At 46.3% G+C, this 27,734-nt stretch overlaps 1 protein-coding gene across 1 annotated transcript in view; it reads right to left on the reverse strand.

Moving 5' to 3' along the window:
* LOC119976752 (complement factor B-like) overlaps positions 1 to 27,734 on the reverse strand; it is a 62,966-nt gene that overhangs the window by 23,043 nt on the left and 12,189 nt on the right. Inside the window, exons 4-10 of the mRNA XM_038817488.1 lie at positions 26,775 to 26,948; positions 23,958 to 24,053; positions 20,386 to 20,528; positions 14,846 to 14,984; positions 12,000 to 12,146; positions 7,583 to 7,672; positions 3,685 to 3,819 (exon numbers count right to left, since the gene is read on the reverse strand). Of these exons, the coding sequence (XP_038673416.1) occupies positions 3,685 to 3,819; positions 7,583 to 7,672; positions 12,000 to 12,146; positions 14,846 to 14,984; positions 20,386 to 20,528; positions 23,958 to 24,053; positions 26,775 to 26,948 (924 nt within the window). The remainder of the gene's footprint in view (positions 1 to 3,684; positions 3,820 to 7,582; positions 7,673 to 11,999; positions 12,147 to 14,845; positions 14,985 to 20,385; positions 20,529 to 23,957; positions 24,054 to 26,774; positions 26,949 to 27,734) is intronic.

A 27,734-nucleotide genomic window follows, 5' to 3' on the forward strand; every position in this document is an offset into this window, starting at 1 on the left:
GAATTTGTTGGGCGGGTTTCTGTTGGAGGTCTGATGGTGGGGAGGGGGGGAGTTCTGATGGGCAGGGCAGGATGGGTGGAGGGGGCCTCCGATAGGCACCTACGTTACGTACTCACCACCTTGATCCACCACAGGGTCCACTACGTCAGGGCCAAGTTTGGAAATACCTGCACCAATTCACGCCTGAAAGGGACCGAGCATCATGGGGGCATGGAGAATCAGGCTTGTAGCCCAGTAATCGGGTGCAGATGGAGTCAAATGACCCAATTTCATCCTCCCACCAGCACGGGCCGTGTATCACATTGCTGGCTGGGAGGGGAAACTGCAGAATCATGTTTATAGCCTGACGCTCGATTCTCCGCCGGACCGGAAACACTGCTACTGGTGACGGAGAATCCACCCCCTCGTCTCTCTTTTCAGCAATGTTCAAAATCTGTATTAGCAAGCACATGAATAAATCTGGACAGAATTATGAGGATGGGTGACACAAATGTGGTTTTTACTTCTGAGGAGATAGAAAAGTGAGGGCTGATCTGGTGCAGGTGTTTAAAATAATGGGAGGGAGAGGCAGGGTAGATACAGAGAAGCTTTTCCTGCTGGTGAAGGAGTTAAGAACAAAGAGAAATTAGATTTAGCCCATGCAAGAGAGAAATTCGGATTACAAAGAGTAGGAGAGATCAAGGGGGTTTCCCCGCTCCCCACCCCAAACAAAGATCTGTCGACGCCGAGGGTTAATTGGGCCTTTCAAACCTGAGATCAGTAGATTCTTGCTGATAAGGGCATTAATAATCGAGATCATAGAATCATAGAAGTTACAGTGCAGAAAGAAGCCATTCGGCCCATCGAGACTGCACTAGCTCTTGGAAAGAGCACCCCACTTAAGCCCATACCTCCACCCTATCCCCATAACCCAGTAACCCCACGTCACCTTTTATGGATGATGTGGAGATGCCGGCGTTGGACTGGGGTGAGCACAGTAAGAAGTCTTACAACACCAGGTTAAAGTCCAACAGGTTTGTTTCAAACACGCGCTTTCGGAGCACAGCTCCTTCCTCAGGTCACCTGAGGAAGGAGCAGTGCTCCGAAAGTTTGTGTTTGAAACAAACCTGTTGGACTTTAACCTGGTGTTGTAAGACTTCTTACTGTGCTTACCTTTTATGGACACTAAGGGTAATTTATCATGGTCAATCTCCCTAACCCGCACATCTTTGGACTGTGGGAGGAAACTGGAGCGCCCAGAGGAAACCCACGCAGACACGGGGAGAACGGACAGACTCCACACAGACAGTGACCCAAGCCGGGATTCGAACCTGGGACCCTAGAGCTGCGAAGCAACTATGCTAACCACTCTGCTATCGTACTGCGGCATGTAGCTTAGGTGAAGATCAACCATGATCAAGCTGTAGGGCCTCCTCCTGTTCCTAGCTTGTTAGTTCTACTTCAGATCAAATCCCAAGCATCAAACTGATAAATGTGCTCAAACTTCTATATTTTCTATATTGCCCAATCAGGCATGAATGGACAGGACAGTTGTTGGACAAACCTCATTCCAGGAGACTGAAGGGTAGATATTCCAATTACAGACAAGTGCTTAACTCCTGCTTGCTCCGGTGATGCTGTTTGTACACAGGTATGAACAAGAAGTTACATTCCTCTCGCACCACATGTGCAGCAAAGCATCCCAAGTCGTCTCAGCTGACACAATTTGACATCCAGCTACCTGACAAGATGCCAGGCCAGGTGATCAAATGCTTTGCCAACAAGGTAGAGTTTAAAGGAAGAAAGAGAGAAGGAGAGAGAAAATTCCAGAGCTTTGGAGAGCTGAATGCACAGCCGTCAACAGTAAAGCGATTGAAATTTGGCTCAAGTGTCCAAAATTGGTGGAGCACAGAGATCTCAGAGGGTTGTAGGGTTGGACAAAGGTGCAAGGACATGAAGGGATTTGAACACTTGGATCAGGATTTAAAACTTGAAACGTTGTCGGGCAAGGAACCAATAGAGGCTAAGAACATTCCTGTGTCGACCTGATGTAGGTCAAGATTATTAAGTGATCGTAAATAAATGACTGTAGTAACAACTTCATAATTAATAATGACAGAGAAGATTTAGAGAGCAAGAGGGCAGCAACTTCAAGGAAGATGTTGCCATTGTGAGCATTCAAGGCATTTCCATCACCGATACCTCATATCTGAGGCAGTTAAGCAGAAGTGGCAGGTTGGTGGCGGATGCAGTTTAAGATGGACAAGTGTGAGATAGCACATGCTAGGAGGAAGGACAAGGCACCGTGTGCATACATTTAATGAAACAATTATGAGCGCTTTGAAAACAGAATTCCACATCAGTGCAAGGGCAAGTTGGGGAAACTTTGGGATGAGCAATCAGCAGAGTTCTGGAGATGTGTAAGTGAATAATAGTGGTTTGGCCAGTTGTAGAATGGTGCACAGTTTTGGGGACCCTGTTGGGCAAAGGTTAATAAAGTCCAAATATCTAGCCATATGGAGACTTGAGATCTTGGATTCTTCAGGAATGCTCCTAAATGGGACAGTGAGATTAGTTTATGATTGATACAGGGATATGGTGAGAGAATTGGACGGTCATATTGGTTTGGTCTTGATACAAGACTATGGGGAGAGATTAAATCAGTGGGATTATTTTGGTTTGATACAGGGCTATAAGGAGTATGTGGGCAATGGGATTAGTTTGGGGTTGAGACGGGCTATGAGCAAAGATCAAATCACTGGGATTCATTTGAGATTGATACAGGGCTGTAAGGAGTAACTGGGTCAGTGGGATTAGTTTGGGATTGATACAGGGCTATAGGGAATGAATGGGTGAGTGGGTTTAGTTTGGGATTGATACAGGGCCATCCAGAGAGAGGGGGATAGTGGGATTAGTTTGGGATTGTTCCAGTAAAGTGACAGTACAGGCACACTGGGCTAAATAGATTTTGTTCCCTAAACCTCTACTGTTCTAATACAATTTTACTAAAAGGACTGTAGCCTTAAAGGACTGGAAGACTTAGCAAGCACTTAACACAAGCCATGTACTGTCCCTCGGTCTGCTGTTTCAATGCAGCCTTTGGCCTATATACATTTGGTAGACAGATCAAGGCCTGGTCAGAGTTTATTACCACCATCTAATATCTGCAGCTGCCACTTCACCAGTGACTACCTGTATTTATATACCACCCTTAAGATGCCTTCAGATACTTTGTAGAGTCGTAATGGAACAAAACTGGGTGACAAGGGAAGGATGGCAGTGCTGAGAAGCATGGCCACTGTGTTGAAAGGAGGTTTTAAAAGACAAGGAGAGGTGAGGTGGAGAGATTTATGGAGGGAATGGAAGAGATTAAATGAAATGAAATGAAAATCGCTTATTGTCACAAGTCGGCTTCAATGAAGTTACTGTGAAAAGCCCCTAGTCGTCACATTCCGGCACCTGTTCAGGGAGGCTGGTACGGGAATTGAACCGTGCTGCTGGCCTGCCTTGGTCAGCTTTAAAAGCCAGCTATTTAGCTCAGTGTGTTAAACAAGCCCCACTCATCCCCACTCCGCCAGATTAGGAAAGGGCTCAGCAATTGAAGCGACCACATTCCTGCAGTCTTGTTCCCTGCACCCCTTTGGCCATCCAGGTGAATTTGGGGAATTGTCTCCTTGGTCAAAATTGTAACCAAACCTCTCTTACCCAGTATTGAGTTAAATACGTCTGGTAGATCATCGGTCTGCAGGAAAAACGCATGCTTTTCCTTATCTTTTTTGGACGTGATGGCGTTGATCTCATCCCTGTCGACATTACTGCCAAGCCCAAACGCGTATACATCTGCAAGAGAAGCAGGCACTTCCTGAGCAAGTTTATTTGAACTGAAAGCCACACCGACAGGTTAATCTATCTGCCCCACAGCGCTTCCCACCTCACTTAGCGTCGGGTCGTTTTTTTTGCATTGATTGAGGAATGTTGGCCAGCATACTGGGCCACTTGGAATTCCCTTCAAAAAAAGCTATTGGATCTTCAGTGTTGACCTCCGCCGGTGCAAAACTGCCTCAGTATCTGCCCTGAAGCCTTTGGAATGGAGCTGGAACCTGCTAACCCAGAGATCATCCATTCAGCCAAGTGAAACATCTCCATCCAGAGTGGGCAGCCTCTACTCAATAGACATGCTGGATGTCGGACCAACATTGGACCATCGCTCTCCCCACATTTGGCTGATTTTCCTCCATTTAACTTTGCTAATGTTCTAGGCTAATAAATAAGGGATTTATTGGTATGATTAATCGATCACTCCATTTTCATTACAACAGAATGGTTGCATGGACTATTATCCCATCCATAACACTCTGTGTCCCTGTGACTTTAGTTCTCTAATGAAGAGATATAGGATGCTCTCTGATTTTGTGTGCGGTGTTGACCCTCCATGGTCCATCCGAGCTTCACCAACTGGACTGAATTCTTCACAGCGCCCGCATCGGAAAACATGAGCAGAAATCAGAGTGCTCAGCTGAGACGGGAGAGGACCCAGACAGAAAGCAGGGGCAGGCGAAACCTGCACCGTCTCACCACAACGTCTCCCACTGCGAGAGGGACTGCTGGAGTGGGATTCCTGAGCCACACTAGGCCATGCTTAACACAAGAGTTGACTACCACAGCGCAAAACATCATCTTAAGAGACGCAAGATGGCCAGAGTTAAATTGCAGCTCCTATGCACCATTGGTCCTGAGCACAGGGAGTGTAACTGCATGAGAGCTCAGAAACCAGTGGAAGCTTGCGACTACTGCTCCAATGTAGAGGGATCTGATCACTTTAAGGGCTGCATGGGGGGGACAGAAGAATGATGTGATTGGTGGGATAAATGTAGCAGTTTATGCAGAAACTCATGGGGTAGTTGGGTTAGGTGACAGGAATAAAGGAACCATGTGTTCATTTGCAGAAAGGCAAATGTGATGCAGCTCCAGGCTCCCCAGTGGATCAAAGGACCAGGATGAATATTCTGGGAGCAATTTTAACTTTGTCTGCCGTATCTCTGGAGTACAATAGAAAGCAGGCATAAGCATGGTGAGGAGGGTGACATGGTACACTGAATGGTGTCATCACAAACTGTACCATGCTAAGTTGTCATTGGCAGGGAAAATATTCCCTGTAATACATCGCATCTCCGTACCTATCCCTTGGAGAACACTGGGAAGCAGTGGCAGGATTCACCAGATGACTATCAGTCTGGTAGTGTGGCATAGTCATTGTTTTCATACAATCGCGACAGCGCAGAAGGAGGCCATTCGGCCCATTGAATCTGCACCAGTCCTCTACATAGAGCCACACTCCGGTTCTATCCCTACAACCCCATACTCTTGTCTGCACATGTTTGAAGACTAAGGGACAATTTAGCATAGCCAATCCAGCTACCCTGCCCATCTTTGGACTGTGGGAGGAAACCAAAGCACCTGGAGGAAACCCACGCAGACACGGGGAGAACATGCAAACTCCGCACAGATAGTCACCCGAGGTCAACATCGAAAGCCGAATCTCTGGCGCAGTGAGGCAGCAGTGCTAACCAGTCGGCCACTGTGCCGCCCTTATACATGAAATCTTAACATCATAGAATGGTTACAGCACAGAAAGAGGACATTCGGCCCAATGTGCCCATACTAGTTCTCAGCAAGATCAATCCACCCAGTGTCACTCCCCGTGCCTTTCTCCCCACAGTCCTGAAAATTCTTCCTCTTCAGATGATGATCCGATTCTCTTTTGAAAGCCCCGATTGAATCTTTCTCCACCTCTTGCTTTTGAATATCTATCTCAAACATCCTCCCAACCGAGAAGAGCAGCCCCCAGCTGTTGTGTTCTTTGTATTGGTCTTCAGCATGATGAAGGTTGTAGTGTTGACAATGAACAGCAAGCAGTCTTTAAAAAACAAAGCTAATTTACTACACTACACTGAATTAGATTTGAACATTTGCTAAGGAATTAGACAAATAAAGAATACACTACACTTCTACAACACTAAACGATGCTAGCATCTCAACTAACTCACATCTACTCAGTCTGCCTCCCTTCCACTTTCTCCCAGAAGTCAAGGAGGCATGTGACATTTGTATGGTTGCTCTATAGCCCATCTAGTGACTAGAGTGGTAACGTTACATTAACCCTTTATGTTCCTCACAATATCCACATATTGTGACACCAACCTCTCCCATCATCCTCCATGACTAAAATTTGTTAACCCTGGAACCATTCGTGTGAAATTTTCTGCACTCTCACTAATGTTTTCACACCCCATCCTCAAGTGTGGCACCCAGACCTGGAAGCAATACTCCAGTTGATGCTGAACCAGTGATTTATACAGGATTGAAATAACTTCCTCGATTGTGAGCTCTGCATCTCTCTTTATAAAGCCGAGGTAGTGTCTGCTTTACTTGCTAAACACTGTACGCAACTTGTCAAGCCACCTCCCATGACTTATGCACAAATACATCCAGGTCCCTCTGTTCCTGCCCGCTTTTCAGAATTGTGCCCTTTATTTTTTATTTTGTTGCCTCTCCTTGTTCATCCTGTCAAAATGCATCACTTTATGCTTGCGTGTGTCCAATTACATCCGCCATTCCACCAACCCGTCTACGTCCCCTCGAACTCTATCACCACCATTCTCACAGTTCACAATAACTTCCACGTTTTGTGTTGCTGCGATGTTTAAAAACTGTGCCCGCTACACCCAAGACTAACTCTTCAGTTTAGATCAAGAAAAGCAGGTGTCCCAACACCGACCCCTGCCCTCCAGACCCAACCTTCCATTGGGAATGGAGGGGGTTAGTGGAAGGACTCCCTGGATGACTAGCTGCAATGTGGACTCTCATTCTGGTGACCAGCCTGGTACCAGCCGATGGGAGGGGTGAACCCGATAGGGCCAGAGGGGTTCATGGGCTCCCCATAACACAGTGGCACCTGCATGGCAGCACGGCGGCACAGTGGTTAGCACTGCTGCCTCACCGAGCCAGAGACTCGGCTTTGATTCTGAGGGTGACTGCCTGTGTGGAGTTTGTACGTTCTCACCGTGTCTGCATGGGGTTCCTCCGGGTGCTCCGGTTTCCTCCCACAGTCACAGGTTGTGCAGGTCCGGTGGACTGGCCATGCTAAATTCCCCCTTAACAACCATAGGGAGGGGGAGTGGCCTGGGTAGGGTCAACTCAATGTTTTAATGTCAAACCATTACATAAGAACTAGGAGCAGGAGTAGGCCATCTGGCCCCTCGAGCCTGCTCCGCCATTCAATTAGATCATGGCTGATCTTTTGTGGACTCAGCTCCACTTTCTGGCCCGAACACCATAACCCTTAATCCCTTTATTCTTCAAAAAACTATCTATCTTTACCTTAAAAACATGTAATGAAGGAGCCTCAACTGCTTCACTGGGCAAGGAATTCCATAGATTCACAACCCTTTGGGTGAAGAAGTTCCTCCTAAACTCAGTCCTAAATCTAACTGATTATTTTGTGATAAAATAAGGGTCAGCCTTATTTTCAGCCTTATTTTCAGGCCCACGCTCCCAAATATTGCTCTCCGCCACTACTGGCCTCTTGGAAGAATGTCTTTACCGAGAAAATCTTCCCGAGATTGCTCGATGTCCAGGAACCTATGAATCTGATCCATCATCGGTTTGGGGCTTCCGCCCATGTTGGTTCTCCCTGGAAAACAGACAAGTTTGCACGTTAAGATTTTCAGTGGTGACCTTAACCATCACTCCAATTCTCTCCCTGACAGTAGGTGCTGGTACTTCAGCCTGGAAGCGCCAGAGATACTTTGTGAGAGAGGTCATCTCGAAAGAAGTTGGGATGCAGTGATTGGAGGAGATTGCAGAGATAGGGAAGTGGGGTGGGGTAGGGGACGAGGCTGTGGGGGATTTGGAAATGGTGGTGAGAATGTTACTATCAGCATTGCGTGACTGGGGGCTATCATGAAATGCAGACATGCAGAAAGTGATAGACAGCCAGGCACAGACACTCAGCTAATGAACACAGAGAACAGGACATAACCAATGAGCAGGCAGGATACTCAGGGGTGGCAACTCACTGTAAAAGGCACGAGGCACTCACACTCCGCCTCTTTCCACTGATGAACATCTACAGCGTGAGTCAGGGTGTATGTACAGTATCACACCTACAGCACGTGGCTAAGAGCTAGTCTGGTTCAGTCAGACAGAGTAACCACACTTAGGTTAGCAGAGAGTCGAACTCATAGAGGACTGTGCTAACTGTGCTACTGGTTCAATAAATCAGATTGGACTAACTTCAAGGTATGGAGTATCTTTTGGTTAAAGCTGCATCCAGTTGCAGCCTGTGTTCTCCCAGAGTACATAGCACAAGAGAGGCCAGTGTAGTTCAACGAGCACAGGGGGGAAGTATTAGGGGAATGATTAATGTCATGCGGACTGTGGAGGCAGTTTATTTATTTATTATTTATTTATGGGATGTGGGCATCACAATGTGGTTAGGCCAGCGTTTATTGCCCAGCCCTAGTTGCCCTTCAGAAGGTGGTAGTAAGTTGCCTTCTTGAACCGCTGCAGTCCCAGAAGTGTGTTCGGGAAGGGGTTCCAGGATTTTGACCCTGCAACAGTGAAGGAATGGCGATATATTCCCAAGTCAGTGAGTAACTGGGAGGGGAACCTCCAGGTGGTGGGGTTCCCAGCTATCTGCTGCTCTTATCCTTCTAGATAGTAGTGATCGTGGGTTTGGAAGGCGTTGCGTAAGGATCCTTGGTGAGTTACTGCAGTGCACCTTGTAGATGTTACATACAGCTGCCACTGGTCATCGGTGGTGGAGGATTTGAATGTTGTGGAAGGGGGAGCAAGCAAGTGGGGCTGCTTTGTTCTGGATGGTGTTGAGCTTCATGAGTGTTGTTGGAGCTGCACTCATCCAGGCAAGTGGAGACTATTCCATTACACTCCTGACTTCTGCCCTGTAGATGGTGGACAGGAGAAATAGGATCCAGGAACAGGATGTGGGTCTCCCTCAGTACTGATTCCTCAATAGTGAAGCACTCCCTCAGTACTGATCCTCCAAAGGTGCAAAGTTCCCTCAGACGTAACCTCCCAAGAGTACAATGTCCCAAGAGTACAGCACTCCTTCAGTACTGATCCTCTGACAGTGTAGCACTTCTTCGGTACTGACCCTCTGACAGTGCAGCATGCCCTCAGTACTGACCCTCTGGGCAGCACGGTGGCACAGTGGGTTAGCACTGCGGCCTCACGGCGCTGAGGTCCCAGGTTCGATCCTGGCTCTGGGTCACTGGCCGTGTGGAGTTTGCACATTCTCCCAGTGTCTGCGTGGGTTTCGCCCCCACAACCCAAAAATGCGCAAGCTAGGTGGATTGGCCATTCTAAATTGCCCCTTAATTGGAAAAATGATTGGGTACACTAAATTTATTTAAAAAATAAAAATAAAAAAAAAATTAAAAAAGTACTGACCCTCTGACAGTACAGCACTCCCTCAGTACTGACTTTCTAACAGTGCAGCGTTCCCTCAGTACTGACCCTCTGACAGTGCAGCGCTCGCTCAGTACTGGTTTCTTAATAGTGCAAACAGCGTAGCCAATGTTCATTCCATGGTGGATTAAATGCTGTATAAGGGCATGAACCCACGACTCTCTGGCACAGAACAAAACAATCTGCCCACTGTACCACACCCTGATGGGAAGGTGAATCATTGAAGCTGTGGGAAAGGAGGAGTTGGCAGATGGTCTGGGAGGTGATGAAATAGAAGCTTAATTGAACAAGCGAGGTTGTGCAGAAGCGAAGGAAGGCTGTGCAGGGTGGTGTACTGGTGATTAAGTGGGAATAGATAGGAAATTGAAAGATGCAATAACCTTAGTGTTGGAGAGTACAGGTCGAGGCTCACAATAAATCCTAAGAAAGAGGAGCAGGCACATTCGGCCCATCGAGTCCGCTCAATCATTCCACACAATCACGGCTGACCATGAGGGATTCCAACCTCACTTTCTCGCCACTCGCCATATCCTTTTCTTCCCTGAGACTAAAATTCTATCTATCCCAGCCTGAGATATATTGAACGATGGAGCATCCACAACCCTCTGGTAGAGAATTCTAAAGATTCGCAACCCTTTGGGTGAAGAAATTTCTCCTCATTTCAGTTCTAAATGATCAACCCCTTCTAACCTGAGACTGTGCCCATGTGTTTTATGTTCCCAACCGGCAGAATTAATCTCTCAGTGTCTATCCTATCAACACCTACAGGACGTTTCAATGAGAAAGCCTCTCATTTTTCCAAGTTCCAGAGAAGATAAGCCCAATTTTCTCAAGCTCTTATCACGGGACAATCCCTTCATCCCAGTGACAAATTCAGTGAACTTTCACTGTACCACCTCCAATGCAAGTGTATCTTTCCTTCAATCGAGAGAGGCAAACTACACTCAGCAGTCCACATGTGGTCTTCATCGAACAGGGGCATTAATTCATAGAATAGAATCCCTACAGCGCCAAAGAAGGCCATTTGGCCCATTGAGTCTGCACTGCGAAAAAGCATCCTAGCTAAGCCCATTCCCCCGCCCAATTCCCCACTTTCTAACCTACGCATCCTTGGACACTAAGGGGCAATTTAACATGGCCAATCCACCTAACCAGCACATCTTTGGACTGTGGGAGGAAACTGGAGTGCCCGGAGGAAACCCACGCAGACACAGGGAGAAAGTGTAAACTCCACACAGTCACGTGGGTTTCCTCCGGGTGCTCCGGTTTCCTCCCACAGTCCAAAGACGTGCAGGTTAGGTGGATTGGCCATGCTAAATTGCCCTTAATGTCCGAAAAGGTTAGGAGGGGTTATTGGGTTATGGGGATAGAGTGGAAGTGAGGGCTTAAGTGGGTCGGTGCAGACTCGATGGTACGAAGGCCTCCTTCGGCACTCTATGTTCTATGTTCTTGTTCTACCCAAGGCCGGATACGGACCTGGGTCCCTGCTGCTGTGAGGCAGCAGTGCTAACCACTGCGCCACCCTATTGTACTAATTGTAGCAAAATGTCTTGATGAAAGGGTGGAAGGTTGACTTTCAGAAGTCACCGCCTTCTCCTGGATCATGGGTAAAGGATTTAGAAGCGCTCTGCCTTGAGCCGCAGAACTCAAAGGGACAGGGTGAAGAGCAGTTCCAACCATACAGCGCATTGGTGAGACCGTACCTGGAGTATTGAGTACAGTTTTGGTCTCCTGATGTTGCGCAAGGCCTCTCTATGGGACAAGGCATTGAAGGCAGCCGAGAACAGAAAATCAGTGGAGAAATAGTGTGGCCAACCCTTGGAGCGAAAACGGATGAAAAACAAGACATACGTCAGGAGGGATATAATTGCTTTGGCAGGAGTTCAGAGGTTCACAAGGCTGACTTCTGAGATGGTGAGGTTTTCTTAAGGAAAGGTTGTGCAATTTGGCCCTATACCCATTGGCGGATAGAAGAATGAAAGGCAATCTGACTGAAACATAGCAGATTCTGAAGGGACTCATCGGAGTTGATGCTGAGAGGATGTGCACTCCCCCCCAATGCCCCCCCCCCCTCCATGCCCCCCACCCCTCCTGTGTGGGAATCTAGAATCTGGGGGCACTACTTGAAAATAAGGGCTCTCCCGTTTAAGACAAAGATGAGGAGGAATTTCTTCTTTCACAGCGTTGTTAGAAGTTGGACGTCTCCCTCAGAGAGCAGTGGAGGTTCGAACATTGAATATATTCGTGGTCGAGTTCGATTTTTGACCGACAAGAGAGTCACGGGTTGTGGGAAGGGACAAGGAGGAAATGGAGTTAAGGGCACATTCAGATCGGCCATGACTATTGAATTACGGATCAGGCTCGAAGGGCTGAAAGGCCTCCTCCTGCTCTTCATGTTCTTGCGTTCTTATGTTTAGCCCAGCGTAAAGAAATGTTGAGGAGACGTTGGCGGTGACAGATTTTGCAAACAGAGATGACGGTAAAATGCAACCCTGAGGTGGAAGCGGGCCACCCAGCAGGTTACCACTTACCATCAGTGAAGATCATGATGGCGTGTCTCACCGCTCTCCATTCTGACTCCTTCAACTTCATTGATGCCTTCTTGAGAACCATCATCTGAAAGACAGTTTTCAAAGCTCCGGTCATGTTCGTTCCTGTTTGGCTGGCCTTTGTGACTTCTATGGGGCAAAATGAAAGGGACAGTTAGTGTGTTTCCAGGATGGACGTTTGGTGGCTCCCAATCTGAATTTGAGCATTGAAGCCAGGCCTACCCTCCCAGTGCAGTACTCGGGTATTGCAACACAGCCAGAGGTGCCACCTTTCAGATAAGGCTTCACATGGGGGTATTGTGGAACCATAGAATCCCTACAGTGCAGAAGGAGGCCATTTGGCCCATCGAGTCTGCACCAACCCTCTGAAAAAGCACCCTACCTGAATCCTCCTCCCTACGCCTGTAACACCGTAACCCCATCTAACCTGCACATCCTTGGACACCAAGGGGCAATTTAGTATGGCCAATCCGCCTAACCTGCACATTTTCGAACTGTGAGGAAATCCGGTAGCCACCCACGCAGACACGGGGAGAGCATGCAAATTCCACACAGGCAGTCAACCAAGGCCGAAATCGAACCCGGGTGCCTGATGATGTGAGGCAGCAGAGCTAACCACGGTGCCACCATGCTGCCCAGAGAGTGCCGAACAAGGGGGATTCCCCCCCTAAAAAGTTGAGCTGAGCCTTGGTGGTAGCAAGGCCGAGCAGGATAAAGCATTGAGTTAAAGTTCCAGCCTCTGATGTGTGGGGGGTGGGGGGGGGGGGGGGGGGGGGGGGGAGTTCGTTCGGATCCTCCTAGTGCCAGAGTTTCAGCTGATTCGGCGTCACCTTTGGGTGGAGAATCGGCAGCTAAAATTTAATGTCAGAAAGTCAACAGCGCTTCTTTATGGGGAGATGGTGGGGTAACGGTTGTCATAATATACATCTATGTATATAATGGAGTTCAGACAGGCAGTGATTGACACACAGGATGACCAGTAAGCACACAGAACAGAGCAGCCAATCACCAGACAGGACACTACCACTATAAAGCCAGAGGGCACCAGGTTTCCCGCTCTCTCTGGACCCAGCCACTGAGACAGTCAAGGTTCATGAGCTAACCAGTGCAAACACCATGCTAGTAAGTCTGGTCAGGCTAGCTCTAAGCCTCCAGTCAAGTCAGCATAGTGTCAACCCACAGTTAAACATGTACAGTAGTTAAGACGTTAAATAAAATCGTGTTGCATCTTATCAAGTGTTGGGGGTCTGTCAATCGCTACACTGCATCAAGTGCAGTCCACGTCGACCCAGCCTGCCCAACACATCAACGGTGATGTCACGCGACTAGGGAAATTGGTTCGAATCCCACAACAGCTGATGCAATTTAACCTCAAATCTGGAATTGTGGACTAGCCTCAGTAATGGTGCGCACAAAGCTGTCAGCAATCATTGCAAAAAAACCCAAATGGATCATTGCTGCCCCTTTAAGAAAAAAAATCTGCCCACCCTTACCCAGTCTGGCATCCATTTGACACCAGATCGAAAGCAACGTGGTTGATTCTTAACCATGACCCAGCCAGCCATTCCGACAATCCGCAAAAAGTTTTTTTTCAAAAAAAGGGTAAGGGGATGACAACAAGAGCTTTGGGAAGGACAATAAGAAGAATTTAGTCACATGAGGGGATTATGGAAACCTGGAGTCAATTGGAAATATCAAAAACCCACGAGCAGGGTAAGGGTATGAAGAGATACTGAAACAAGAAGACAAAATGGAGTTGCGATACAGAGCAGCCATGACCCACTTCTGTATTGGGCCTGGCTCAAGGGACCGAATAGCCTTCTCTGAATAGTCTTCCCTGAGAGATATACAGGGAACAGCCCTTAATGAGACATGTTTCTGTGGGGCAGCAAGGCTTCAGTGGATGGAAGAATAAAAAATGGCATTTAAGGGAAAATGGCTCTCAACTGAATATTTAATATTTATCAAGTGTTTTGGAAGTAGTAAAACAGCTCACTGAGTCTCTCAGGAGAGATAATCGAACTAAATATTTTTTTTCTTTTCAAAAAAAAAATTTTGAGTACCCAATTATTTTTTCTCGAATTAAGGGACAATTTAGCGTGGCCAATCTACCCACCCTCCACATCTTTTGGGTTTGTGGGGGTGAGACCCAAGCAGACACAGGGAGACTGTGCAAACTCCACACGAACAGTGACCCGGGGCCGGGATCGAGCCCGGGTCCTCAGCGGCGTGAGGCAGCAGTGCTAACCATTGCGCCGCCGTGCTGCCCCCCCCTATCGAACCAAACATGACACGCAGCCCCATAAGGAGCCATAGGTCAGATGAGCAAAAGCTCAGCCAAGAGTTGGGCTTTAAAGGGCGCTTTAAGGCTGTCCAAAGATGTGCAGGTTAGGTGGATTGGCTATGATCAATTGCCCCTTAAAGTCCAACTGTTTGGTGGGTAATGGGATGACGGGGATAGGGCGGGGAAATGGGTTCAGGTAGGGTACTCTTTCGGAGGGCCGGTGCAGACTCGATAGGCCAAATGGCATCCTTCTGCACTTAAGGGATTCTGTGCAAAGAAGGAAAGTGATGTGGAAGGCTCGAGGGATGGAATTCCAGAGCTTGGGACCCAGGAAGCTGAAGGCACAGCCGGCAATGGTACAGCGATTAAATTCAGGGATATTCAAGAAGTCAGAATTGGAAGAGCGCAGAAATCTCTGAGGATTTCAGGGGATTGGGAGAGGTAGGGAAGGGGCACAGTCATAGAGGGATTTGAAAACAAGGATGGGAATCTTGTCAGACCAACAGACAATGTAGGTGATAAATGAAGGAAAATATTCACTGACCTTCAAATTTGAGGTCGTTCAGCACATCGACAACAAAATCTGAGAATCCCGATTCAAATTGAGCGATATTGACGACTATCTCTGACCGGGAGCCAAAGGTCACCACTCCGTAATTGACCGCAACCTCAAATCGACTGATCTGTGAAGTATGAGGAGAGGAAATCGATTACGCCAAAGATCAAAATGGCTGGAAAACCTTTAACCCTCAGAAAACCAAAACACTGCAAGAGGAGTGGGTATCGGCCATTCAGCCCATCAATCAGCCTCGCCCCGTGTGGGTGACAGCACAGAGATTTGGACCCATAGCCAAGGCTGGCCCCAACCAGGTTGCAGTACTTTGAGGAGCCTTTCAAATGAGGCATAAAAGGGAGTCGGTCCTCTCAGGTAAAGTAAAAACACCCTATGGTGCTGTTTCAAAGACGAGCAGTAAAGTTAGTTGTCCGTGTCCTGGGACAACACCTATTACTCAGTCAACATCGCTAAAAGCAGAATCTCTGGTTATTATTATCATTTGTGCGATCCTGCTATGCACAAATTAGTCCGATCAACAAGCCACCCTTGGTGTGAGTCTATAATATTACGGCTCACCTTCCATGGTATTACGAAGCAACCTGGTCACAGAGTCTCAGGCAGGCAGCAGCTAGGGCTTCCTACTACTGAGGTTGCCCGATGGACAACTGAAAGAATTGGGATTAGCCTTCACTCAATGGGTGGCATGCTTGTCTCTGAGTCAAAAGACCCTGGGTTCGATATTGACACTCCCCGTGCCGTGCTGAGGGAGTACTGCACTTTTGAAGGTGTTGTCCTTCAGGTGAGATGTTCACCCTGGTCAATAATTATCCTGCAGCCAACACCACAAAAGTCAGATTATCTGGTCTCCCTCTCTCTCTCTCTCCCAGCTGCTGTTTTTGGGAGGTTGTGGGATAATTCAGCTGCCATATTTGAAAGAATATCAATGTACTGGAAAGGCTGTAAAGCACATTGGGACACGCTACAGAAATGAAAGTCGATTTCTCTTCCACGTTTGCACTGGACAAAACCCAGCACTGTTCTTTAAGTTGGATGTGGGCATGTCATGTGAGAGTACTGTAGCCATCGAAGATGGCCACCTGCAAAGGACCATGGAAATTATGGCCAACCCTGGACTCAGACAGATACAGAGCCTATGTGTATCTGAAACACAGGTAACCAGACCTGATCGAAACCCCCGTTCATTTGCATTTTAATGGCCCATTTTCCCCGGACAACGGAACTCCAATCAAGCAACTGGTACAGCCACAGACTAATCGCCGCCACTCCCTTCACTCAAAAAGCTCAATTGCCATGTCAATGACCGCTAAGGACCCGTCCAGCCACCAAGGCACCCGCCTTTTATTGGCCGAAATCGAAGACAGTGATCAGAGCCCTGTCGAACTATTGGGTCCAAGGTTAAGGACCGCCCCAAAGAGTGCAAAATCCCAGAGGGATAAAAGAAAGTACAGCCATGTGTTCTGTCTCTTTTGGATCCGGCCTGTGCCAACCCAATTGCAGCAGGAACAGCCAGCCAAGTTCAAGACCAACAATCGCTACCTGAAGGATGAACCCAGCAGAGACAGAGCCACTTTCTTCGAATCTGCTAAGTGAAATCCAGATAAAGGCCTTATCAATTGCACAGTGCTGGTCGCCTTGAAGTCAAGTATAGGTTATTGTAGCTGATAGGTGTAGTTTAACTCGTAGTAAATATTGTGTTTGCATGTCGAGATGTGTATGTAAATAAACCATCTTTTGAACTAACTAACTGGTTGTGTGGTCATTTGATCGATACAAGGGAAGGCTTGTGGTTCACCAACATTATTAATAGAGCAACAGTACCCTTAAGAAATGGGCGTTTATAAATGGGTATGTATATAAATATAAATATATATATAAATATGAGTGTACCTCAGACTAAAAAAGAAATTCAGCACTGTGGAAAAGAAATGAAAAGTTTCAAATGTTTTCACTGAAATAATCTAGGCCATGTAGTCTTGGTGGTTGAAGAAAAGCACTGGGAAGGCTGATGTGGTGAAACAGGATAAGACAGTGGGGTTTGTCAAAGTGGTATAGTAAGACCTAAGTGAAGCCAATGAGGTGCAAAAGATTGTACCACCTGATCAAGAGGTGATTGATAAGAAGGTGCCAGATGTCCTTAAATAATTTACTTGTGTGGGTAAAGTTTACTCATGTGTATCAGGAGGAGCAAGTAAAGAAGTCACAATTTTAAGAGATGCAGGAGCTAATCAATCTTTAACGGTAAGAGATGAGGAGTTATGTAGTTTGGGAAGAATATTGCCAGAAAAGGTGGTAATATGTGGAATTCAGGGTGAGAGAAGTAGTGTTCCATTATATAAGGTAAGGTTGGAAAGTCCAGTGAAGAGTGGTGAAGTGGTAGCAGGAGTAATAGAGAAACTGTCTAGTCCAGGAATACAATTTATCTTGGGTAGTGATATAGCTGGATCGCAGGTGGGAGTGATGCCTACTGTGGTTGATAAGCCAGTAGAAAATCAGATAACCGAAGTGTTGAAGGATGAATATCCTGGGATTTTTCCGGATTGTGTCATAGCAAGGTTGCAAAGTCACAGGTTAAGACAAGAAGAGAAATCAAAGCGTGAAGATGAAGTTGAAGTGCAATTATCAGAAACGATTTTTGATCAGATGGTTGAAAAAGAACAAGAACAAGTGGAGAATGAGGCGGATATTTTTAGTTCAGGAAAATTGGCGGAGTTACAACAGAAATATGTAGAAATAAAACGGATATATCAGAAAGCATATACGGAAGAGGAATCAATATATTTTGACAATACTGGATGTGTCTACTAGGTTTCCAGAGGCCATTCCAGTACGTAATATTACAGCTAAAACGATTGTGGAGGAGTTACTTAAATTCTTTACTAGATATGGACTACCACAGAAATACAATCGGATCAGGAATCAAATTTTACCTCAAGGTTATTCAAAAATGTTATGGATAGCTTTGGAATAGAAGAATTTAAATCAACTGCATACCATCCAGAATCGCAGGGAGCATAAGAAAGGTGGCATCAGACATTAAAGACAATGTTGAGGGCTTATTGTCAAGGTTATCCAGAGCATTGGGATAAAAGAATTCCATTTGTACTGTTTTCAATTAGGGATGCACCTAATGAGTCAACCAAATTCAGTCCTTTTGAACTAATTTTTGGTCATGAGGTAAGAGGACCACTTAAATTGATTAAGGAAAAATTGGTGAGTGAGAAATCGGAAATTACATTATTAGATTACATGTCAAATTTTTGGGAATGATTAAAAAGAGCAGGTGAATTGGCTAGACAACATTTAAAAGTTGCACAAAATGTGATGAAACGGTAGCGGACAAGACATGCAAAGTTCGTAGTTTTTCCAATGGAGATAAAGTTTTAGTGTTGTTACCAATGGTAGGTGAACCTTTAAAAGCAAGGTTTTGTGGACCTTATCAGATTGAAAGGAAATTAAGTGAGGTGAATTATGTGGTACAAACACCAGATAGAAGGAAGACTCACCAAGTGTGTCATGTGAATATGCTTAAAAGGTATTTTGAAAGGGAAGGAGAGAAAATGGAGGCAGTTTTAATGATTCTAATTCAAAGTGACGAACCAATTCCAGATGACTGTGAATTTGACATACCTCAAATTAAATTGGAAAACAAGGATGTTCTTAAAAATTGGGATAAATTGTTGAGTTACCTTCCAGAGTAAAAACAAACTGACCTGAAAGAGTTATTGATAACACATGGGCAAGTTGTGGCGATAAATTGGGAAGTACTAAAATGGTTATACATGATGTAGATGTGGGAAATGCTGTTCCAAACAAACAACATCCATACAGACATAACCCTTTAAAATTGGCACAGGTTAACAGAGATTCAGAGTATGCTTTAAAATGGCTTAATTGAAGTGAGTTGCAGCCAATGGAGCTCACCCATAGTGATAGTACCTAAACTAGATGGTACCCAATGGTTGTGTGTGAACTATAGAAAGGTTAATGCAGTTACAAGAATGGACTCTTATTCTATCCCACGTTTGGAGGATGGATTGAGAAAGTGGGAGAATCAGCTTTTATTTTATCCGAACAGGCGAAGGAGATTTCAACTTTTGTGACTCCAGATGGTATATACCAATTCAAAGTTATGCCATTTGGCATGAAAAACGGCCCAGCCACATTTCAACGGTTAACAAACAAAGTCATTTCAGGATTACCCAATTGTGCAGTATTAATCGACGATCTGGTAATTTTCAGCCAGACATGGAAAGAATATTCAAAACATCTGATGGAGTTACTCGATCAAATTCTGGAGGCGGATTTGGTGATAAACCTAGCCAAAAACACTTTATGTGCCCAAGTCACTTTCCTTGGCCATACAATCGGACAGGGTCGAATGGTCGCATGGGAGTGAAACCAACAGTTATTCAGGCGTTTCCGATACCCTCAAGATGAAGGGAAATAATGTGATTTCTTGGCAAGAGTGGATTTGATAAAAAATTTATGAAAAATGTTTGTAGCGTGGTTGCTCCACTGATAGGCTTGCTGAAGAAATGTCAAAAATTTCAGTGGATAGCGGACTTTCAGTAGGCAGTTGACTGTCCGAAAGCTGTGATAACCAATGCTCCTGTGTTGGGAAATTACAAGGGACTCTGTGATCAGATTGAAATAAAGTACCTGACTTTAAAGAGAAGTGCCAAGGCATGGAGAAATGGATGGATCCTGCGGAGACCTTCTTGTTCAAAGAGACTGTCAATCAAGAAGGACTCCAGTTGGAGGAAGAAGAAAAAAATGGACGATATTATTATACCTATTTGTGTGTGTGTTTTTTTTTAAATGAAAAAGTATATTTACTGTGTGCATTTCTTAAAGGATAGTGAAAAGGTGAAAAATGAAACCATCTTGAAGTTGATGGGATTTTTTTCTTGGGGGAGGTGTCATATGAGAGTACCTTTAAGAAATGGGTGTTTACTACTGCAGTGATGTCAGAGAGTGGGTGGAGCTGGGGTGTCTGCCAGCTTTTTACTTTTGTTTTAAGCTTTTTGCTGCAGGGTGGGTTTGGTTTCATTTTAGTTTTGGAGAAGCTGCAATCACAGCAGGATGTGTGTGAATCTCTACAAGCTTATGAATGTCCATTTGTTGATGGTGAATGGCTTGGATGGGAATCTCCAGGTGGTGGTGTTCCCATGTGTCTGCTGACCCTGTCCTTCTAGATGGTAGAGTTTGGAAGGTGCCATGGTGGAGCCTTATTGAGGGACTGCAGTTCATCTTGTAGATGGTACTCACTGCTGCCACTATGTGTTGGTGGTGGAGGGGGTGCCAATCAAGCCGGGATGCTTTGTGCTGAATGGTGTTGAGTTTCTTGAATGTTGTTGGAGCTGCACTCACCCAGGAAAATGGAGAGTATTACACTCATGACTTGTGTCTTGTAGTATGCTGGACAGGCTGCAGTTGAGTATAGGACACCGTGCTCCTGCAGCAAGGTGCAACCTGAAGTCAGATAATACGCCAAGGCTATCTCTTACCATGTCAATAAAGGAGGTTAGAGCATTCCTGGACTGGTGGAATTCCTCTTTTTTAATACTTCCAGAAACATCCAAGATAATGTAAATGTGAAGTTTCTGACCTTGGCCCAGAGCGAGCCTCCGGCCGTAGGAACCTGGGGAATCTAAGAAACATTTATCAGATCAGGCTTTAGTTCCTTCATAACACTTACTCCATTTCATGTAGATATACATCACAATAGCAGAACCCTCTCAATGGGTCACCTATAATACAGGGTATTCACCTTGGGCCATCATGTCATTAGAGCCAACAATAGTGTCGAGGGAACATGGATCTCTCCGCATCCATCCCATTCCTTCCCTATTCCCCATTATTCTCATCCATCCTCTCTTCCAATCTTCCCCAATGTTATTCTCTTTGCACCTCTTTACCGTCAGTTGGGAGCCTCAGTTGGTAGCTCTCTCGGCCAGCAGGTTGTGTGTTCAACATCCCATCCAGGCTGCTCAATGTAAGTAACAGGAACAGGAGCAGCCCATTCAACCCCTCAAGCCTGTTGCCGCATTCTGATTGTTGCCTCAACCCCCACTCTCTTGTCTGCCCCTTCCCCACCCCATAACCCTTGACTCCTTAAAATCTAACTAACTCAACCTTGAATGTATTCAATGACCCAGCCTCTACTGCTCTCTGGGAGGGAAAAATTCCGAAGATGAATGACCCTCTGGGAGAAGAAATTCTCCTTCCCTGAAAATGGAGACCCATTAATTTGAATCTGTGCTCCCTAGTTCTAGTTTCCCCAATGAGGGAAAGCAGTCCCTCAGTATCCACCCTGTCAAAGCCCCCTCAGAATCTTGTGTGTCTCGAGAAGATTACCTCTCATTCTTCTGAGCTCCAATGAATACAGGACCAACCTTTCCTCATAAGATAAACCCCTCATTCCAAGAGTCAACTTACTGAACCTGCTCTGAACTGCTTCCAATGTGAGTATGTCCCTCCTTAAGGTGACTGTAACTGGTCATGGTATTCAAGTGTGGTGTCACCAAAACCCTCTGTAGTCATAGCAAGACTTCCCTACTGTTATACGCCCACTACATTCGGCTTGCCTATCTAATAACTTGCTGAAGCTGCATGCAGACCTTTCATAATTTGTATAGAAGGACAGCCAGGTATCAAACCGAGGTGCCGTCTTCTCTCCAAGGTGAATATAAAAGATCCCATAGCGCTATGTTGAAGAACATCAGGGAGGTTACGCCCGAAGTCCTGGACAATAATTAACCCACAATCAACATCCCAAAAACACACCACTTGACCATTGTCGAATTGCTGTCTGGGAGATTTACTGAGTTTCCGACTTCACATCAGTGCTTTACTGATTGGAAAGCATTTTAATATTTCCTGTGGCCGTGACAGGTATCAGGGGCCATTTTTTGAAGGCGGGGGTTTGCTGTCGGCAGGAGCTGACGATTCTGCTGGCGGGAACAACAGGAAATTCCCTCCCCCATATCTCAATGCAAGTCTTTATTTTTCTTCTCCCCATCCTGCCCAATGTTATATTCTATGATATGCTATCCTCTATAGTCCTATCATTTTGTCTCAATGTGTACAGTGTGGGTATATAGCCATTAGAATAGATTGGAATACAATTAAATCTCTGCAGTGCAGAAGGAGGCCATTCGGCCCATCGACCCAAATGGCCTCCTTCTGCACTGTAGGGCTTCTATGAGTCTGTACCAACCCTCTAAAAGGGCACTCTACCCAGGCCCACTTCCTCACCGTATCCCTATAACCCCCACCTAATCAGCACATCCCTGGACACTAAGGGGCAATTTATCACGGCCAATCCATCTAACCTGCGCATCTTTGGACTGTGGGAGGAAACCGGAGCACCCAGAGAAACCCACATAGACACGGGGAGAATGTGAAAATTCCGCAGAGACAATTGGCCAATGCCGGAATTGAACCTGGGACTCCGGAGCTGTGAAGCAGCAGTGCTAACTACTGTCAGTGTCCCGTTTCCTGAAACTCTGACTCTAATCTTATATATTTTGTTTTGCACAGTTTTACTAGTTCCCTATGTTTATTTAGCACCTTTAACTTAATGAAACTTCCCAAGGCCCTTTACTGGTGTATTCTCAAACAAAGTATGAAACCAAATCACACAAAGAGATATTAGGTCAGATCGTCGAATGTAGGCTGGATTAAGGAGTGTATTTAAGGGTGAAAGTGAGAGGTGGAGGGGTGTAGGGAAGGAATTCTGGAGCTAAGCACCTGAACAGCTCAGGGGACGGCCACCAATGATGGAGTGATTTCAGTCAGCGAGTCCCAAGAGGCCAGAATTAGAGGAATGCGGATATTTCAAAGGGTTGTGGGGCTGGAGGAGAATACAGACATGGAGGAGTGGGGGGGTAAATGAGGAGGGGGGGGGGTCATCTTTGGGAAAAGGCCATGCACTGGCAGCCTGTGTGGGTCAGTGAGCACAGAGGTGACAGGGTCACGAGTGAGGACAGTGTTTTGGATGAACTCAGGTTTACGGTGTGTAGGATGTGAGAGACCAATCTCGGTTGCATTGGGATAGGAGAGCCTAGAGGGAAAGAAGGCAGTAATGAGGGTTTCAGCAATTGATGGGCTGAGGTGGAGGCTGTGGGGGGGGGGGGGGGGGGGGGGGGGGGGTGTTGAGTGATGTTATGGAGGCGGAAATTGGTGGTTTTAGTGCGAGTGTGAATAAAGGGTCAGAAACGCATTGTCAATTCCTGATTCTTGGGCAGCACGGTGGTGCAGTGGTTTGCCCTGTTGCCTCACGACGCCGAGGTCCCAGGTTCGATCCCGGCTCTGGGTCCCTGTCTGTGTGGAGTTTGCACATTCTCCCCGTGTTTGCGTGGGTTTCGCCCCCACAACCCAAAGATGTGCAGGCTAGGTGGATTGGCCACGCTAAATTGCCCCTTAATTGGAAAAAATGAATTGGGTACTCTAAATTTATTTAAAAAAAAAAAAAAAAAAATTCCTGATTCTTTGTTGCCAGTCTGGACTCAATAAAATCTGAGATGGATTAGCAGGTATCAATTATTGTTTTATTTCCACCAGCTTGCAAGGCTGACTCACTCGTGGGACATTAGAACACACACAGCTGTCTTCTAATGTTCCCAAAAGTTAGTGAGAACTAAGACAAAGAAATCACAGCACATATTGATTGAATCACATCAAGATTTGCATACAAGCTTCCCATAGGCCAATGTATACACCTTCTGACCTGGCCATATATCCTGATTGGCTCACGTCGCATTTTCCCAATCCTGGCCTCTTGTTACCCAGCATCCTTTTCACTATTCTCTCCATGAGGCAAAGCTCCCCTCCCCCTTCCTAGCCATGCTGTGCTCATTCCCTTTGTTCTCTGTCTGTGAACTCTTTACCCTCAGGGTCCTACTGTCCATCATATTCGTTTGTTCACTTCCTCATTATCAGATGTGACACTGCCAGGGAAAGAGATGCAGTGGGGAGCTCAGACATCACCTATCTGAACCCCTCACCCAAGCCACTCTGTTACTCCCAGAAGCTAGACCTGCAGTAAAATATCGAGAACCAAAATCGAGTTACTCACCACTTTTCTTAACGACGTTCGACTCACTCAGGATGCGTGCAAATGAGGCAGAGAAATGAGAAGCCACTTCCTCCGGCAAGTCAAAGGAATGCTCGTCTGAAATCAGAGATGTCAAATTAAAACAAAGCCGTTCCAATCAAGCCTGAATGCTCTTTTTCTCAGTAGAAAGCACACCGCTGGTTTTGATCTGATTAGGAGCTGTCAATCATAGCAAGTGTATTTATAAAAAGCAGAGTTTGCATCAAAGCAGGGTACTTGAGATGCATTCAGGTGTGAAGGGCAAGATAGAGAAACAGTCCACCAAGCAGCTGTGTCTGTACCAATAAAACTGTCAATCACTGGAATTGAATGAAAGACCTGCATTTCAAAGGCTGTCAAGGGATTTGAAGTCCTTTGAAGTGTATTTGGCTTTTGAGGAAGCCACTGACACTTGTAACAGCTGCTGCTTTAAACACATTTGTCTGAGGCAGTGGCTGTTAGGGAAGGGTAAGTGAAAATGCTGTGATTTCTCACTCTGCTGCCTAGAATGCTCTTCAGCTTTCAGCCAGGGTGACTACTGTAGGTCTTTGATATAGGGGCCTCTGATATGGGAGGTCTCTGATATGGGGGTCACTGATATGGGGTTCTCATGAGAAGGCTGAGGGGTCAGTTGCTGCAGTTGGACGACCCTCATGCAGGCTGTGTCTGGGGGACGCGCTGAGCCATTATTTCCATAGTGGGGAGGTAGGATTCCCCTACTTGTCATCAAGGGGCGGGGGGCTGGTCTAACATTGTGGGGGAAGGAAGGCCTGCAAGCGGACCTCAGTACCGGGCTGCTACCTCAAAATGGCGGTCCAATACCGAGATTCTGACGAGCTCCCCCTATGCATAAATGAACACGCTGAAGGAGAGAGAGACTCACACACCGGGCCCTGCTCTGAGTCCAGCGGAGACCAACAGACGACCAAAAGCATCTGTAAAGAAAGAAAGTGTGAGGTGCAGAGGGAAAGAGAGTGAATTCCGGTGTTTTCAGCCCATGGCCACCTATGATGAAGCTATTAAAATTGGGGATGCGTAAGAGAAAGGGATGATTGAAGATCTTGGAGGGTTGAGGGGTTGGAGGAGATTATGGAGATAGAGAGGGCTGCAAGATCAAGGATGGTGTTTTAAAACAAGGGTACAAACTTTAAAATTGAACTATTGCTTGACCAGGAGCTAGTGTGGGTCAGCGAGCACAGTGTGTGGGGGGGGGGGGGGGGGGGGGGGGAAGGGGAATGGGACTTGATGAGAGTTGAGGCACTTGCTGTAGATATTTGGATTACCTCAGTCTAGGGGAAGGCCGTGGCGTTGTGGTAACGTCATTGGCCTAGTACTACAGAGGCCCAGGCCAATCCTCTGGGGACATGGGTTCAAATCTAGTGGAATTGAAATTGACTGAAACTAAAAACCCATCTAAATCTGCCAGTCCGGCCTACAAGTGACACTAGCCGACAGCAATGTGGAGCGCCCTCCAGCAAGTTACTCAGTTCAAGGGTTGCCAGAACCTCCACGAGACCAATGGGGATGACCTGATTGATCTCCCCATGGGGCCCGTGGAATACGAGCTCCCTCCGCTGCAGGGCGCAGACCTATGGGGGGGGGGGGGGGGGGGGGGGGGGGTGATCAATGATTCAGACAGATAAAAGCCGGCCAAGACTGGAACCAGTATCTTCGGATGGTCCCTGCTAAAACTGGATCTGCTGCCCACCACAGTTTAAGTGTGAGCATTCCTGGGACTCCTGTGTATTTTATACTGGCAACAAGGAAAAATGAAATTACAGGCTGTGATTCTGAGCGTCTGGAGCATGGCTGAATTTCACCATAAGGGAGCAAGGCCAGAACAAATTTAAAAATGCTCTTCGGGAGGCTCAAAGCTTTTGACGCAAGCGTAGAAGGCTGGGCCCAAGACCCTGAGTTGATGCGCTATTTTTTTATGGTGAGACGACCACCAAACGGTGATACTGCCTGTGGGGAGCCCCGACCTCCAGCGTCATTAAAAAGACTGACCGATCCTGCGGCCACAGATTCAGAAACCTTCAATGAGCTGGTAGCACTTGTGGTGGACCATTATGACCCCGTACAGAGTTGCAGGTTCAACACAGTCTGGTGAACCCCGGGAGTCATAGAGTCATAAAGCACAGAAAAGGCCCTTCGGCCCATCACGCCTACGGTCAAAAAATAACTGCCTAACCATTCTAAATGAAACGGACATAACTTAATTTCATTTCTAAGGCTCCATCCCTCCAGTACAGAGCTTCATTAATTGAGTTTTATTGGTCCAGACACAGCTGCTTGGTGGATTGTTTATCTTTCTTTCCCTTCACGCCTGAATGCATCTGAAGTACCTAATTTCATACTAACTACAATGTTCACAAACACACTTGCTATGATTGACAGCTCCTCATTAAACCCAGCAGAGACACAAGACACTCTCAGGCAATTCAGACAGAGTTCTCTACACGGGAAAACTGGCGATCGAGGAGGAGCACAATTTTACATAACTGCTTCATCCATTGAAAACAGTAAAGAGTAAGTAAAGAGTAAATCAGGCAGAAGATTAGGATAGAACTTGATCCAGGAGTTCCTGTATGAGCAGCTTAGTTAAATGTGATCACAAAATGCACTCCATCATTCCTTCACCCTGTACCTGTCTTCAGCCCAGAACTGAAAGTTCAATCAGAAAGTTTATCATTTAGTAAAACGATTGATTAAATTTCAGAGCTGGTTTTTCAATTTCACACTATCAATTAAATGGATTACGATGATCAGAGGACATCCATGTAGTTGAAGATCACTCACGCTCGCACGTGGGTTCTGATCCGGTCCATTCACCAGTCTCCAGGCAGATTCTCTCATTTGAGCCAATCAGAGCAAGACTGTTGAGGCACACGTATTTGACTTTATTGTCTATGCCGTAGCTCGTCCCAGATTTCACACTCCCTGCTGGAATGCCGGGATTCAGGCAGGTGTCCACTGAGAGCAGAGAGGGGATTGTTTCATCAATAAAATATCGCAGAGCTCGCACTTCACTTACACAAAACAAATGTATATCACACAGCTCCAACATATATCACACAGCCCCATTATACACCACACAGCCCCATTATACACCATACAGCTCCATTATACATCAGCTCCATTATACATCGCACAGCTCCAATATACACCAGAGCTCCATTATACACCACACAGCTCCAATATACATCACACAGCTCCAATATACACCACACAGCTCCATTATACACCACACAGCTCCATTATACACCACACAGCTCCATTATACACCACACAGCTCCATTATACACCACACAGCTCCAATATACACCACACAGCTCCAATATACACCACACAGCTCCATTATACACCACACAGCTCCAATATACATCACACAGCTCCAATATACACCACACAGCTCCAATATACATCACACAGCTCCAATATACACCACACAGCTCCAATATATATCACACAGCTCCATTATACACCACACAGCTCCAATATATATCACACAGCTCCATTATACACCACACAGCTCCATTATACACCACACAGCTCCATTATACATCACACAGCTCCAATATACACCACACAGCTCCATTATACACCACACAGCTCCATTATACACCACACAGCTCCATTATACACCACACAGCTCCATTATACACCACACAGCTCCATTATACACCACACAGCTCCATTATACACCACACAGCTCCATTATACACCACATAAGACCATAAGACCATAAGACATAGGAGT

Source organism: Scyliorhinus canicula, chromosome 13 (genome assembly GCF_902713615.1).
Source record: "Scyliorhinus canicula chromosome 13, sScyCan1.1, whole genome shotgun sequence".
In the NCBI taxonomy this organism is placed as follows: domain Eukaryota; kingdom Metazoa; phylum Chordata; class Chondrichthyes; order Carcharhiniformes; family Scyliorhinidae; genus Scyliorhinus; species Scyliorhinus canicula.